Below are 16,524 nucleotides of genomic sequence, written 5' to 3' on the forward strand. Positions count from 1 at the left end.
TACAGGAATACCGATTTCCAGAAATGAAAATATTTTCAGACAATATGGCATTTTGAGTGAACCCCAGGCACTAGGTATAACGGTATATACAGTACGTCCACTGGGGCACATTGTGGGGATTGCATTACAGAAGAAAAACTGATATTTGCATCTTACAACATATACTTGATAACAGCAGGCAAGACTCTAAAGTGGATTTTGCGCAGCAGTTACAAGTCCTGGCCTGTTCTCAATCTGACTAAACTCCTCAGTTTCAATCGGAAAGACCTCTAACAGGGGTTTCAGGCTCCTGGAGGAGCTACTGTCCTCTGGTTTGCATTACGGTGTGCAGTCCATTAACATGATTAACCTATCTTCGATAAATAGAGGAAGTTTTCTTAAGGTATTTTACTGTTGATCAGTGTAATGAGGAGAGCATTTACTTCATTAAAGCTCTCCAGGAATTTAGTTTGACCCACTGATCTATAGGGTCTACTGGTTATTATTCTGCTTGAGGGTTTCATGACTAAATTAAATCAATTAGAGGCTTAATTTATCTAATTATCCCCTGTGTCCTGGTCTTTTGCTATTGAGGATCTTCCACTACCTGTCAAAGCTGGATCAGCAGTATCACTGTTACAGAAGACCTACCTAGAGCTGACCTTCAAAGACAAGTGTCTTGCTGACTACTCGCATGTATTGATGTGAATAATAACTTTCTGCTTGATCTCGAATCATGTTAGCATGTTGCTATTGACCTCTCCTTCTGCAGAGGGGAAACAAAGTCTAGGTGAATGAGATGCAATTTTGCAGAATGCAATTTCTGGCGAAGAGCCACTTAATCTTGACATGCTACAAACGAATATGACTTTTTTTTTATACTTATCACAGGGCTGTTGAGCTCAGTAAGGTGTTTGTCCTCCACTGAAACTATCTAAATTTTGAGGATACAGTCCTGAGATTTGCAGGATACTCTAATTGCTGCAAGCACTGGAAAAAAAAGAACAAAATCATCATGAAATTTATTCAAGACCTACTTGTAGGAGCCCATGAAAATAACGGAGAGTTTTTTTCTTCAGTCTCAAAAGATTAACAAGTGTTTTGAAATGTCATTCAACAGTGCCCATTTAAAAACATTTTAACGTTAGCTGCAGTCACCAGGGATTCACCATTTCCCAGAAGCAGCCACCGCTACACAGACTGTTCAAGCTCAGAGTTGAACAGAGCCAGGAGACACTGGACTCCAGGGTTAACAGACCCTACAGACAGGATCCTTAATGGCCCCAGCTGTCAGGACATCATTTCCTTGTTTTGCTTTTCTTAGCCAGAAGCCCTTATCCAGGGTGAATAATTAGGAGAAGAACATGTCAGCTCCACACAGATGGCAGCCCAGGATGGGATCAGACCCGAACCTCGAGGGCTGAGAAGCAGCAGCACTAATTTTCATGCCTCCACACCTCCTCAGTTTAATTTCCGTGCTGAAAGATGGAACCTCCTACAGCACTGTGTGCTGTACTGGGACACTGGATTGGAAATTCTGTCACAGAGGTAGGAGTACCACCTACTGACCTGCCACAGACAGGTCTATAGGTCTATAAGTCCCGTCCCCCAGCAGTACATATAGTAGCAACAAGGTGGAAATGCTGCTGGCCACATCAGAGGAACTAAGCAGAGTAGAGTTTATTGTCATATGCACAAGTGCAATCAAATGCTTATTTGCATGTATGCTCCTAAACAAAGACATCAAGGGAACACCAAAAACAAAAACACAGAAAAGCTGCAGCAACAACAACAAGTTAAATAACATACATCTTAGAGAAAAAAAAAACATCAGTGTGAGTCAGTGGTGGGGGTAGAGTTCAGTAATCTGACAGCTTGTGGGAAGAAACTGTCTCCGAGTCTAGATGTTTGTGCCTTTATGCTCCTATAGCGCTGACCAGAGGGAAGGGGGGAGAAAAGGGAGGAAACAGGAGGACTAGTGTCCTTAACGATACAGCTAAGAGCTGGTTTGCTTTTGAGGCCTGATACTATATAGTGAGCTCTAACCTGCTGCTTTAATATCACTGGGAAAGACCCTCAATTTCTATCGGAGGATAGCAAATAACTGAATAGCGAACGTGCTTACTCCCTATTGGGCTAGCCATGGGTTTGAACAGACAGCTGCAGTGTTAAGCCAGCATCAAAGATCATTTTGTTCCTCCTTCATCACAGCCTCCCAGCACTCCCACTGCTGCTCTGTCTTCCACTGGTATCACTTAGCACGTTTAAAAGAGGGTTGTAGGAGTGCAACATATCTAGATAAGTTGTGGACTGATGGGCCGTCTACCTAGCTTGGTTTCCACAGTGTGATGCAAACGGAGCACACGAGGGTCACCCCATGGTGACCCCCAGGAAACACAATCAAGCAGCTGGGTGGGTTGCAGTAACTGGGGTAAAGTACATTGTTCAAGTTACAACAGCAGTGTCTGCACTGTGGACTCAAACCCACTGCCGAGCAGCCATGAGTCCAGAGACCTACAGTACGTACTGCACTACCCCATTTCAGAGTAAGACAGTCGAGTAAATATAATCAAAGTAATATACATTTTTGCTGGAGAACACAACATTGCACACCTGAATGAGTTCTCCAGTGTGGCTGTGAGTGCATGGATCTCAGCTGTCGAAAGGCATTAAGAGTGCAGTGGAAATACACAGAGACCCCCCCAGGGAAATTGCTGTTGGGACAGAAGAAGAAAACAAGTGCTTTGTAATTAAGTTAACCATCGTACTGAAGGACGATGACAGTGATATCCCTTCCTGGTTCTGGAGGGTCCACCTGTCCACCGGGTTTAATAGGCATCGTTTAAGTGTCATGGTTATAGACCTGGAAATGGGAATGGACCAAATGACAAAGGGTAGAGCTGACATGATTCAGTCACATGAACTGAAAACCAGAAGCCAGTGCCCCGTCCCCCCTCTTGACTCTTGAGTGACTAGCAGTGGACTGTGGGGTGGTAGGAGTGCAACAACCCCAGATGACTGTGGGGGCATGCAGTACCAGTGCAGATCACTCTTGCCCCAGCTGAGCCTGATCCCAGTATTCGCCCACAGGACCAGAGCAACAGCCTGCTCACACACACACTACAGACACACGCTAATTAATATGGTTTCCCTTTTAATCAATTTCTGTTTTTTTTTTCCGTTGCTTGTTTTTGAATTACAGTGCATGAGTTATTTTCTGCTGTTCATCATCATTTACATACATTCAACACAAAAAGGCTACAGATATATTGAGATTATAGCTGCAGTGGTTATTGTAGTTCATTATGACAATTTTTTCAGTATGTTCTTTTAAGCTCTATCCCATACCCCCCCTTTGTCCTTTTACAATTCCCCATAAAAATGACCCAATATAAGTCATTAGAATAGTAACAGATCCAGAAAAATACAAAGCCTTTCCCATTATAGGTTTATAAAGCAGAGCATCACAACATTTTAAAGCATTGAAATCCTCCTCTTACTCACCACACACTAGGATGGAACCAAATACTACTCAGAGAGACTGGGTGGGAATCAGTTTTGATCGGCTCATCTTACTCTCCAGATGTTCTTTTTTTAAAGAAGTCCAGAGTTTGGGCCTCAAACACTTGGCTTGAAAACCTGTTCCCCACACCCGCTACTCTTTGTGTCAGATTGGCACAACTGTTGGGACAACCAGGCCAAAATTGATAAGGTGCCAGCTGAAAACGTAATGCAGCACCTCCCACTCCATTGCAGCTGGAGTCAATGAAAATCCTAAAGTCTGAAGATTGAAATGCAGCCACAATATTTTGCAGATGATATGAAATGACCAGAGCATACCGTTTTTTTCTGCTGCGGGTGGAGACCGATCTGCATTAACCCTAACAAAGGAAAGGCAGGAGCCTATTCAAATCTACAAGTATGCAGTAAAGTACATAATGAAATGTCCTCCAGTACAAAACTTAGTGTGCATACACAGGTTATGAGTCGCTGAAGAGTTAGATCTTCCCTACTGGTGTGCTGAATATTGCTAATTATTACCAACTTAGAAAAAGAATGTGCTTAACACATTGCTTTTAAACATTTCACATATGTGGTTCAAACTTCAGGAGTTCAAACCAGGATAGTTGTGCTCCATGGAACGTCAAGAATAAAAAGAAACTTTTTCCAATGAAAAAGATTCAATTCTACAACGTAGCTAGAAGCCACTGCAAGAATTGACACAGAGCTCAGAAGTAGAAACCCAATTTGAATGTCACCTCTTTGCTGCCTGCTTTTCAACAAAAACGCTGGCTTCACTTCCCCCCTGGGTGCAGGCCTTTTAAGAGGGCGCATCTTCTGTATTAAGCATTGTAATGTTTCATTTGTGAGGCTGGCTTCCATTAAATCATAATCATTACAGAAAACCGCAGTGCCCTGTCCTAAGCCTGTTCCAGCTGGATCATTTCTCTGTACCCTAATTACGACCAGCCAACGTTCAAGAGCAAAATTAAAATCTGCCTGCCATCGTTTCCCCACACTACACCCGCTGGAAACCAGGCACAGTTTTTTTTCTTCCTCCATCCCCAAATTAAAAAAATTATGCAAGGGATCTATGAGGGAAAAGCACGTGAGCTGACAGTGGGATGAGTCCGTCCTTGTGGTTTCCAGTCCTGGTCCTGGAGAAACAGTCTCGTCTTGTTTTTCTTCCAGCTGAGTGCTTAAGCACAGGCTCACTGATTTCAGTTTTCTACATGCAGCATATTCATAAATTAGCTATCAGCTCTTCGAAATTCGATTGGAATTTTGTCCTCTGCAGAAGGAAAAAAAACACACAGTGGGCGTGTCTAATGTGATGCCACACCCTTTGTGGGCGAGTCTGTTACAAGTCACACCCACTGTGGGCGTGTCAGACAATGCCACACCCATGTAGGTTTGTCTGATAGTGTAGCTTCCAGCTGTGTTTGCTCATCATCAATTCACCTACTAGTAAGAGCTGTTTATTCAGAAATAACAGAAGGCAAGTGGACGAAAAAGCACTCTGTTGTTGGCAATGGTGTTCTTAAGGTGGGGTTTTTTTGACACTCAGGACTGAGCAAAGAAACAAGTCAAACAAATATCGAAACAAGCAAGCGGATCATTTAAGACATCAATGAGCGCTGGAGATGTAGAGCTCAGCTGCAATGGAATCCACCTCCTCTGGGACCAGGGTTGTTAAGCACTGCACTGGCTTAGCCTGACACAGTGCACAAGACTACTCCTGGATGAAAAGCTGTTCCACTGTGGACCAGTCCAATACCTTCTTATACAACCCAGCTGTTACAGATGGACAGCAGCAATCAGGTTGATGAAACTTGGTCCTGAGTGGAATGTTCCTCCGAACTGTGAACCACAAACTAGGCATCCAGTGAGGAAATACCTGTGGTTTCGTCTGTTTTGTTGCTGTGCGCCACAGAAACACAGCTGCTGTCTGGTCAGTGCAACAGCTGTGCTTACACAAAACGGCAGGCTGATTAGAGTTCACGGGTTCCTAAAGGGATCTTAAAACGATGAAGCTAAGAATGGTGTCTCCTGCAGACTTTCTGAGTAGTATTTTTAGGAGTGCACACTTATTGCAGTGAGAATAGCTCACATGATATGCACAAGCTAGAGATCAACTCTTGACATTTATAGTATACATATTGCACTTGGAAAAATCAGGAGATGCTTAAACAGAGACAAAGGAAACCAAATCTTTTTTTTTTTAAATCCACAAATCAGGAAGGGTTAATTCAAGTTCTAGGCTCAGTGTTCAGCTCTATATGCACAAGGAACAAAGAGAGAATAAATGACTTCAGTTAGGCCCCTCCAATCTCCCTAATGCCTCACCTTAAAAGAGCACTAATACATTTAGAAAGCACTGCTTCGGCAGACATTAAAGATAACTTCATGTCAGATATCAGTCAGGGCTTCGTCTCTGCAGTTCCAATCTGTTGGCTGTTTCGTTAAATTTAGGAGGATTTCCTTGGTAGGCCTCTATTTGTAATTCAGATCACATTTTGTCATATTAAACCAAAACTGCCAAATTGAACTGATTTCTGACTAGCTGCAATTTCTCAAAGAAGCATGCTTTCTCGCATCTTTTAAGCCCCTGCACATGGCCCTTGTCCTCATGCATACAGTGCATAATCTTTAATCTAGGTATGAATTCGTACACAACAGCTGCTTTGGTGGAAACAATACACTTGTATTGTTTATATACACTAGGATTCTTCTTCCGGTTAAAAGCATTCATTTCAGAGTTGCAGTATTACAATTCACAGAAGGTGAGAAAACTACTGTGCAATCTTCAGGAAGGCCCAAAGATGTTTTGCTGCAAGCTGGTAGCACTAAATTTAACACAATCCTGAATTCAGTACAGAACACTTAGGCCTGTCTTTCTCCCAGGAAACAGCACAAGCTTGTGTAAGACTGTAGTGAACCTTTACAAGACCAATCTTTTACATCAATCTAGCAGGCTCTATGGCAAAATGTGCAAAATGCTAGCAATTTTGAATATTTTTTGTTGTGGTTAGTTTTGAGTTTTGCTTTTTTTTTGTAAAATCCTCTGCAGTAATCAGGATCTTATTGCTTTAATAATTGGTCTCTTCTGTGCATTCAGGTTGTTCAGACAACACAGAGTGTGTACCAAGCTGGTGACATACTGTAGTTGCTGATGCCCAGTACAGGGACAGAACTGCGAGTTCCAGCTCATCTGGAAAATTAAGCTATCTAATGGAGGGAGAGGAAAGGATGTTTCTATGCTTTTCTTGTTCCTAAACTAAAAAAAAAAACTTAAAACTGAGCAAAAAAGAACATTAGCAGCTTTTTCTGAGATGGTTTCAGAACATACACACTCTGCCCTGTGATAATTAAAGGTGCAGTTTGTCTTTTCTGTTAGGATTAAGAAATTCTGGGTAGGGCAGAGAGCTTGGCACAGGACTGACAGGACTGCCACAGTCTCTGGGTAGGGCTCCAATCCATGCCATTCACTTTCACAGGCCAAGTGACAGGCCAGGCGTTTTTTTAACACTGTCACCGGAGCTGAGTTAGCACAGATGCAGTGGGAGGTACGGTTTGTGTTGTCCAAATCCAATTGCTCCAGATCCAATGCTGTGTTTTTTTCTTTTACAGTTCTATGCTTCGTATCCCAGTTTTACATTGTATAACGTACTGAATACAGGATGTTTTTTACATATAAAATGGGTGCCTGGATCTCCAAAACACCTGCAGTTACTTTATTACAGAAACACTTTTTCTCCACTTTTGCTTGTAAAACCTGTATAAATTTAACAATAATGGAATGCATAATCTCTCTCTTTAACATCTTTGAAGCCCACAAATCAAAGACCCATTGCTGCGCGTACAAACAGTTCATTGCTCACAATACATACAGGCTGCAAAATTTTATACTGTACTGTACTTCAATTAGGAAACAGGGAGTGAAAATTAAGATCCCCTTCACAAATGCACAGGCTCTGTTGTACTCTGCGTCAGTAATTCAGATGTCGATTAACATTTGAACTACTACACGTTCCCCCAGTTAGAATCCACACTTCTGATAAGCGCCACTCAAAAAAGTCATATTGCTGAACTAGATTTTCAGTCAAATTCAAACTCCCCTGCTTGAGGCTACTCTCACTGAATCAGTCTGATTTAATCCACCTCACCCTAGAAACGCTACAGAACAAAACCTGCCATTCCAGTCCAGCTCAGCCAAATCCAGCCTGGTCCAGTATGTGATCCCGATTAAAACAGGCGGTGGCTGAAAATAAGTGCCGGCCCTATTGAAGAAAGCCGCAAATAAAAAGAACTTTCTGAAGAACTGCAACTAGCACCTTGGGATGAGCTCATTTTGCGGTCTGCTTCTTGGAACAGGAACCGGACTGACTCAGGTACTCATTCCCCAGCTGCTGACAGCACTGCTCATGTGTGTATCGCTTGCAGGAGTGGGTCACGAAGGGACGTTAAATCCTAATCCTAGCCATGGAGACCTTCATAAGCATTTGACACTAGGACTGAAGCTGTCCTGCCTTGGGCAGAACTGTACTCTGCAATTCTCCGGTAATCACCAGGGGACTTGGCAGAGGTTCGAAAATGGGAAACAAAATCTATTCTTGGAGAAGATTGCTTTCCACTCAGGAAATGTGCTGCTACTGCCGCCAGGGGATACCTGGGCATCACAGTCAACTTTGGAATGATGTCGATGCTGGAAAGACTCCTTCGCAAATTCAGGGATTCAAACGTCTAAACCTTGCAGGATACACCAGCCAAAGGACAGGCACATGTGCACGCATAAGGGTTACTCTGGACGTGTCCGAGTGATGCAGATCCCACTGTGTTTGCAGGAAGGATCTGTGGACTACGCCTCCGGAGATCCAGTGACCGTGGCGTCGTTTTGGTCGCGGGGGCAACATCTGGACAGTCAAGTCAAACGTGTCAGTGGGAATAAAGTGGCATTTTCACTGGGCAGGGCAGCATCCTTAAGAATGGGAGCTACCAGCTGCTATTCCAACTGGCTGTCAGATCTACTAGTTGTATCTGTAAATCGCAGACCTTCCTGAGCTGATCAGTACGTTAAGCACAGATATCCATTCCCACCAGCCCTGCAGCCTGGCTAGCATGGTGAGACTTGATCCGTTTCCTAAGTAAGGAGTTTTTCTTCCTCTAGCAGGTTTGACTGGGCTTGCTCATTCATCGGTTCTGTTCATATATACAAATGCATGTCTGCCTGCGTGCAGACTTAAAATCTTGAATTGTGACATTAATATGATTGCATCTTTTCTCTAGGAAAAACAACACCCAAGGATTAGATGTACTGAAAAGATCATGGTGTGGTTAATCCAAATTTTGGCTGAAGCCGCTTGGCTGGGGGCTGACCTCCTGGCCAGAGGATGAGGAGGCAGAGACCCCCCCCTCCCTGCAGAGTGAGGGGTGACCAAGGGGCAGCTGCAGAGGTGCTGATAGGGTGGAGGAGGGATGTAAAAAGATGTGTGGGGTACAGTATTTATAGTGTTTCAGGAGAGGAAGTGATTGTGAATGACTGACAGCCGAGACTGACCGAACTAGGCTGTTGTCATCCCTCCCGAACTTTCATTATAAACTCCATTTTGTGGTAAATGCTGAAATGTGTATTTTAAAAGGGAGCATTTCCAATAGATCCCTTACTGAAAAGCCGATGAGTGGGGGACATTTTTTTGGGGCAGTTTAAGATCCTTGTGAAGCAATTTTTTTTTTCTTGGGCATTATGGATGACCGGTAGTTTAATGCTCTTCTGATTCTCCTTCTTGACATTCAACTTTCTCCCCACTGCCAGGACAACCCACTGCCAGCTGCTGGGCAGCACTCTCCGGGCTGGGAGAACAGACAGAGCCAGCTCAGCACCAGCATTTGGAAAGGAAAGCAGAAGGAGGGAGGAGAGGGGGAGTTGAGAACAGGCCTGACGAACCTACAAAATCGCCACTCTTGTAACATGACAGACCAAAGCAACACACACACACACACACACACATAAACTAAGAATATGGCTTCTAAAGTCAGAATCAAGGCAGTTAAATAAATGGCATTTTTCGTCGTCGCTGTCGTAGTTTGATGACAGACATCCCAAACAGTGTTCAAGCTTAACTTTGGTCTTGAGAATATACAACGAAGATTCGATTGCCAAAAAAAAAAAACACGTTTCCCTTTTTTTTTGTAACCTATCGATTGAAGATCGACCAGCGGTCTAAAACACTATCAGCTCTTTTTTTTTCTTTTGTTTTTTGTTTTTTCTAAAACGAATGCCAGGAGATAACAGCGCCATGAGCAGAAACACCAAGTTAATTAGCTCGTTGAAACAGGGAGAGAGGAGACACTGACACCACTCTGTGAAGCGTCGAACAACACCACTGTCGCCAGTAGCAGGTCCCTGATTACCCTTGTGTCCAGCTCGTGGTAGGTTGCATTGTTTGGATTCTGTACAGTATTTAACCGATACGATATTTATGTGTCTGAATACACTTTACAGGAAAGAAAGCAAAAAAAGAGGTGGAATCAGAGACAGGACGTGGGGAGAGACTATCGCTACGCATCTACGCTTGTGGGCAGAGTAGAAACATCCCATCAGTTTTTAAAATTGGTCAGTATATTTGTACAGACTTCAGATCCTTAAACACACAAGTCTTGGGCGTTCCTTTTGTTTCTCCTCTCGGCCTTCGCCCGACAAACATTTGGTGGATTTTCAGATTCGGGGAGGGGGGGAGGGGAATAAGGGGAGGAGGGTTGGTGGGGAGGGGGGCATTTTGAGCTCAAGAAACGAAAGTCCCCACGCCGATCCCACGGTCCAGGTCACAAATTGGAAGATAGCCTAGATTTGGCCAGGTCCGTATCGGGGAGGCTGACTACCGAATCTTTCTTGGGCGTTCCCGAGTCCCCTGGCGCCGGCGCGGTGCCTGCTCCCATCCCTGGCGCGGCGCCGGAGGGGGGCGTGGGCGGGTAGGACGCCACGGACATCTGATGGGGCAGCACGACCCGCTGGGGCCCAGGACCCCTGTACCCCGAGGACACTGGGGTACCGGGGTGGGTCTGGGGGGGCCCTATGGAGGTGGAGGAGACGCGGGTGGACTGGGGGGGGCTGGGGGCGGCCGGCGGCGCTCCGTCATGGGGGAGGGAGGGCTGGGAGGCGGAGAGCGGCCGGGCGTCTTGGCTCAGGCTGCCGGCGTGCAAGGAGTGGGTGCTTTTGTGGGCGGCAGGGCGCTGTGGGGGGCTGGGGGCTCGCTGCTGGACCAGGGAGAGCTGGGAGCCGGACTGGGCGCCGCCCCCGGGGCTGGAGCTATACTGGAAAGTCCGCCCTGCCGCCGCCAGGGGGCTCTGCACTGGGGGGCTGGAGATGGCCGAAGCGAAGGCCCCGCTGGACATCTGGGGGGGCTGGGGAGGGGGCTGGGGCTGCAGGGGGGACATGGACACGGGGCTGGACAGGCTCTGCACCACCTGGAAGCGGCGCACCATCCGGGGGGACTGCAGGGCCACCGAGCCCACCAGGGGGCTGGCCATCTGCGGGCAGAAGCTCATGGCCACCGCCTGCTGCAGAGTGGCGATGGCGGAGCTGACCGGGGGCTGGCCGGGCGGGGCGAACAGGCCTCCGTGGAGAGGCGGGGTCATGGACATGGCCCGGGGCCGCTGCAGGTCCACCTGCTGCGCCATCTCGCGGTCGTACTTCACAATCTCCTGGATGATCTCGTTCTCGCGGTTGTTGAAGACGCCCGAGTTGAGGTCGTGTTGGACCTTGTGCATCAGAATGGAGTTCTTCTTCCCTGGAGGGGGAGGAGGAAAACTTTCAATACAAACCGTCACCAGGAACACCGCGACAACCCGGAGGCACCTCTCTCTGGTTGCATGTGCAGCTGTGTAGGTAAGGAGCTGATAACCTGCACCGTTACGGCTGAAGCTGACATCGTCCTCTTCCATCAGCTCTCATTTCTGCACTTAAAGAGCTGATAGGCTGGCAGGTGACAAGAGCTTCTTACAGGCTTGTCCCATCCAAGAGGGACACATTACATTGCTATTAAGTTAACGTGCAACTTAGCCGTCAACTGTAATTAAAATCCAATTTTGTAATTGGGCCCTACACAGAGGAGGGGGACAGTGACCCTGCCTTACAGAAAAGAGTGAATGTTTGTTTATTTGAAGGAGAAGACAGCAGGCTGCTACAGTTTACTGACATCCCAATTATCTTCTCCCCTGGCTGTGTCTGTCCTGCCCCCTGAGGGACAGGTCCTTCAGTCTTCGTTGCTTTAGGTCTGACATAATGGAGGTCAAAAGTGTGAGCTGGCCTGCTAGCAGGGCTGGCTGTCACAGATCACGGCAAACACACAGTTCTGTACTGAGAGAAAAGCAGCAGCCTGAGCTCGAGTTGCTTCCTTCATGCAGTCCAAAGCTGCAGACAGAATTGCTATCACACAGGAGACTGCTGGTCCAGTCCTCCCTAGACCTGCCTATCCCTCCCCTATATCTGGTGAAAAAAAATAAACTAGGTAACTGGACTTAGAAATAAGGTGCAATGCAAGACCAAGCACAAAAGAGAGGAGACACAAACACCACAGCACCTGGTATGATTTTGCCTTCTTTGGCACAGAAGAGCTGTTAGAAAACTAGGGAGCTCTGCATGTATGTACAGTATGTTAGAGCTATCGCCTTCTGCTTCAACTCTGTGCTGATCCTAAATTTTCCATGTGAAAAAAAGGTTCCAGAAATGTATTGTTCATATAAGTGCCTGCTGCATAATAACTGCACACAGTAGCTGGAGGCGAGGTTTTTAACAGAGTATGGTAGATTGAAATAAAATAAAACCTCACAGGCTCACATAGAGTCCATCTCAGCTCACTGACTGGACTCGAAGGGTGTCCTGAAAACCGGCAGTCGTTCACCGATGACAGTTCAATACTCTCAGTGCACAAAACACTGCCCAGGGTTAATGGAGAAGTAAAACCAGCAACTGCCTGTTACAACGACCCCGTTCACTAACCTACTGATGGGCAGCACTCTCCAGGCTGGCTGGAGAGTTCTCACTGTTTTCTAAAGCAGTGTTTGGGTGGAACTAAGTTAAAAGAGCTGCAGCAGTTGCATGATAAGAAAACCAGGTAACTCAGCTAAGGTGGGCAAAATGCACTAAATGATGGAGTAGCGGTCTTCTCCCTGCTGCTGGAAGAAACTGCTGATGCACATTTCAGGGTGAGCTGCTGGTGGTGAATTATCAGCGTTGCTCTGTCTTAGGCCTTGGGTCACCTGGGTTCACATCAGATCCTGTCCTGTATAGCACTCCGTTATTTGCAGGGAGAAAAAAAATGCAGCATCTCTCTCATGACAGCAGCGAACGGCTGTGTTTTTATTTTTTAGGCGGAGACAGTAATTGTCCCCCGTGTGACAGACAGGGGCTGCGCTCCAGTGACAAGGTCAAAGCCGCCGTCTGTGTGCCCAGTGCGATCCTGACTGGGATGCGGCCACACAAGCTGAAAGTCGACACCTCAGAGAGCCACTGCAAACAGAGAGACGGGAGCTCTGTGCAGCAAGCTACATTTTTAAAACGTGCCAGTGAAATATTCATTTATATAGCCGCGTTTCCACCCAATTACCTTCCTCAACCAGCTTTTAATAAAGAGCAAAATTTTTATTAACGTCTTCAAATGCTTCATGACGTCGTAGCAGCAACAGGCCTGGGAACTGTGGTGTGACTTTTATGAAACATCTGGTGGAAAGATGAGACGTCCTGACCTTGGAATTATTAGTACTGGGGAGAGAGAAGAGGTTTGTGTATGGGGGGGGGGGGTGTTACTACAGTCTAGGCAGAAGATACTGGATCAGCCACTATAAGGAGGTCGACTTCATAGACAGAAATTAAACCACTTTCCAGTCTTCCAAATGGGAAGATCCAGTTATATTTCAGTAGTGCACAAACTGAGGGAATGTGGTCAGAGTCCATCCTTCGTCCCCAAAATCGGCTTGCTTAAGATCAGATCACTTTATTGGCCATAAACAATTTCTTGCATTAGGAATTTGTCTTTTCGCATACCCCAGCTTGCTCTTCATGAGGCACACAGACAGGGAGAGAAGCTGGGGGTCAGAGCGCAGGGTCAGCCATTTATACGGCGCCCCTGGAGCAGTTGGGGTTAAGGGCCTTGCTCAGGGGCCCAGCGGAATAGGATTCCTCTGCCGGCCGCGGGATTTGAACCAGTAACCCTCGAGAAACAGGCGCAGATCCTGAGCCAAGCTTCTGGTCTCTCTTGCGAACTCCCGTTTTGACTTTGGTCTGCCTTGGTCTCTCTGCTAGCGCCGGCTCATTTAGTTTCAAAACTCCAGTTTTTCAAAATCGCGCCAAAAAGTGGAGAAGTGCTCTTCTGTATGCAAAAGATCACATTGCAGGTCCCGTAAGAAATATCAGAGCTAAGCCGTCTCTGCGCTTTTAATTAAGGAAAGGTCACGTGTTGGGATGCTGACACATTGCCGATGAGGCTGGAAAGAGTGGGCAGAGATTGGCTCTCTACCCGGCGCTGGGGTGTTGCGCCAACTGTGCCCCCAAAAGCAGCCCAGCGGTCGGCGTACCTATGCGGTCCAGCCGGTCGATGGCCACGGTCTCGAAGGCCCTCCTCATCATGGGGTACTCCTCCAGGACCTCGTTGAAGTTGTCCACAGACAGCGAGTACAGGCGGCAGTAGGTGTCGGCCCTCACGCTGGCCGTGCGGCGCCCCCGCGTCAGCAGGCAGATCTCTGGGCGGGCGGAAGAGGAGATGGGAAAGGCGTTAGTCTGGAGGTTCGCGACGGGAGAGAACAACCCTTTGAGACAGGTGTCCTATTGCCCTGTGCCCAGGAGGGGAGGCAGCAGAGCTGAGACAGCGTGTGTAAGTGTCATGTGCTGTTCTGGGAGTCTGGGACAACCTACCCGGCCACAACATTGAAATCCTTGGCTGAATCAGATACTTCCCTGCCAAAAAGCCAAGATTAACCAAATGGTCCTCTTGGCTGTAACCAAAACCTCTTTTGATTTGAGGAGCCCATGGTGCAAAGCCACCATCTGTGGGATTCTGACTGAACACCTCTAAGTCCAACTCCCCCCCCCCAATCAGACATCCTAACGTTTACAGTGGCTTCCTTTCTAACAGCACTCGGCTCAACTTGTCGTGGCCTGTGGGTCAGGAACTGCTCCGATCGCATCCAAGGAAACTCGGACCAGCCACCTGACCCCGCCAGCTCCTGTTATTGCGAACATGACTCCATGTTTCCTTGGAAGAGCAAAAGGGAAGCTCGGTCTGGATGCAAAAAAGTGGCCACCATGTCCACCTGCTAAGCAGGGCGGATGAATAATTAACAAGCTGCTCACAGTGTTGGCCAGGATTGATGAATCCCAGTCAAGAATTTCATTCTTTCAGAGAGAGAGCGGCTACAGCGAAAATCAATTCGGTATCAAGATCTAGACAGTCTCGGATATCTCCCAAGGGGGATAGGAGACGCAAGGCCTCTTGATCATTTTCCACTGAGCACTGAACTACTCCCTGCACCAGAGTTCTATGCAGAACCACTCGCCAGTCTAGAAGGCGAACAAATGAGGACCAGACTCTTGCATCAGTCCACACAGACTGCCCCAGAAAAGCTTCTGGCTTTGATGTATCAGTAGATTAATAAACCCCCTTTACAATAGCATGGGAGCAGTGTAGTGTAGTGGCTAGGGTTCTGGGTTCCCTGAAAGGTTGTGGGTTCATTTCCCCTCTAAAGTATGAGCTCTGCTGGGGGTAACTTGTGATGAATTAGCATCTCATCTGCAGAGGAGTCACACACTGTTAGGCTGCTTAATGCAACCAAAATTGGTATAGGAGCTGCATCGTAGAGATCCCTCTGCTAAAGTGAAGACTTCACAACTACAGACTATACAAACTGCACCTCTGCTTCCATCTTTGAGACTGAAGAACATTCAGGTTGCCAGCACACCCTTTGGATAGCCTCTTTCACCATATTTGACAGAGCACTACTGGAAACCAGGGGTTAAGTGGTATACAGTATATATATATATTAGAATAGTGCATCATTATGCCACAAAACCACAGAGGCGATATTATACCAGAAAAACAGGATAAAATTCCCATCCCATCCTTGTTCTCAAACATGTTAAGAGTCATTTCAAATGCAGTCATATATGTTTTTTCTTCAGAAATGAACTCCCTTTTATTGAAGGGACTGCAGATGCGGGCCAGCACTTTGCATTCACAAAATGTTTGTCCTTGCAGAGGACAATCGCGCTGTAACCTTGAATCCCAGCGCAGGCATGTTCTTTTTCTCCTCTCGGATCGTGCGTGTGAAACACTGGGCAAGAGGAGGTGGGTGTTTCAGACTCGGAGACACACGCAAGCTGGAAGGAGCTCATCCCAAAGCCACTGTCTCACAAGCACACCTGGAGGGGTTCTTTGCACAAAGACTAAGCCAATCAGAAAATGTCGTCCTCCATAGTAAACCGTCGTACACTTCTGAAACAGGAATATTGTAATATTGCAGCATATTGTACCTGCGAGATACAGAAAATGTGTCCGAGAGCCTTCAATATACTGAGCCCCAGAAAATGCCTTACATCCTCTTGGCTAACGTGGTCAAAGTAATCTTTGCTCAGATTTCAATGCATTTCGGTCCTGATCAAAATGGCACCAGTATGTGTCTTCATGACAAGCAAAAGCAAGGCTTTGAACCACAATGTGGCTTCAATTGCACTCTTGAGATAGGGATCTAAATACCCATCAGCATGTGCGAGGTAGCTCAGCTATGGAACGACTGCTTTCAAGCACATTAGTGTTGCGGAAGAATTCATATTTATAATAATAATAATTGCTTACACTTATATAGCGCTTTTCTGGACACTCCACTCAAAGCGCTTTACAGGTAATGGGGACTCCCCTCCACCACCACCACCATTTAGTGTAAATTACAATCCCCAGGTAATTGGGTATTATTAATTGACTGAGGTCTAACAGCATTCACGTTGGCCTTCTTGCTGTATGCTGCACTAGCCCCCTGTTATTTAAGAGGTAAATG

General features: G+C 46.6%; 1 protein-coding gene across 1 annotated transcript in view; it reads right to left on the minus strand.

Moving 5' to 3' along the window:
- Positions 1 to 9,712: 9,712 nt before the first annotated feature.
- Positions 9,713 to 16,524, minus strand: part of hcn2b (hyperpolarization activated cyclic nucleotide-gated potassium channel 2b) — a 41,873-nt gene continuing 35,061 nt past the window's right edge. Inside the window, exons 7-8 of the mRNA XM_088907781.1 lie at positions 14,053 to 14,217; positions 9,713 to 11,267 (exon numbers count right to left, since the gene is read on the minus strand). Coding sequence (XP_088763907.1) covers positions 10,303 to 11,267; positions 14,053 to 14,217 — 1,130 coding nt within the window. The 3' untranslated portion in view covers positions 9,713 to 10,302. The remainder of the gene's footprint in view (positions 11,268 to 14,052; positions 14,218 to 16,524) is intronic.

Source organism: Atractosteus spatula, chromosome 28 (genome assembly GCF_055471065.1).
Source record: "Atractosteus spatula isolate fAtrSpa1 chromosome 28, fAtrSpa1.hap1, whole genome shotgun sequence".
Lineage (NCBI taxonomy): Eukaryota > Metazoa > Chordata > Actinopteri > Semionotiformes > Lepisosteidae > Atractosteus > Atractosteus spatula.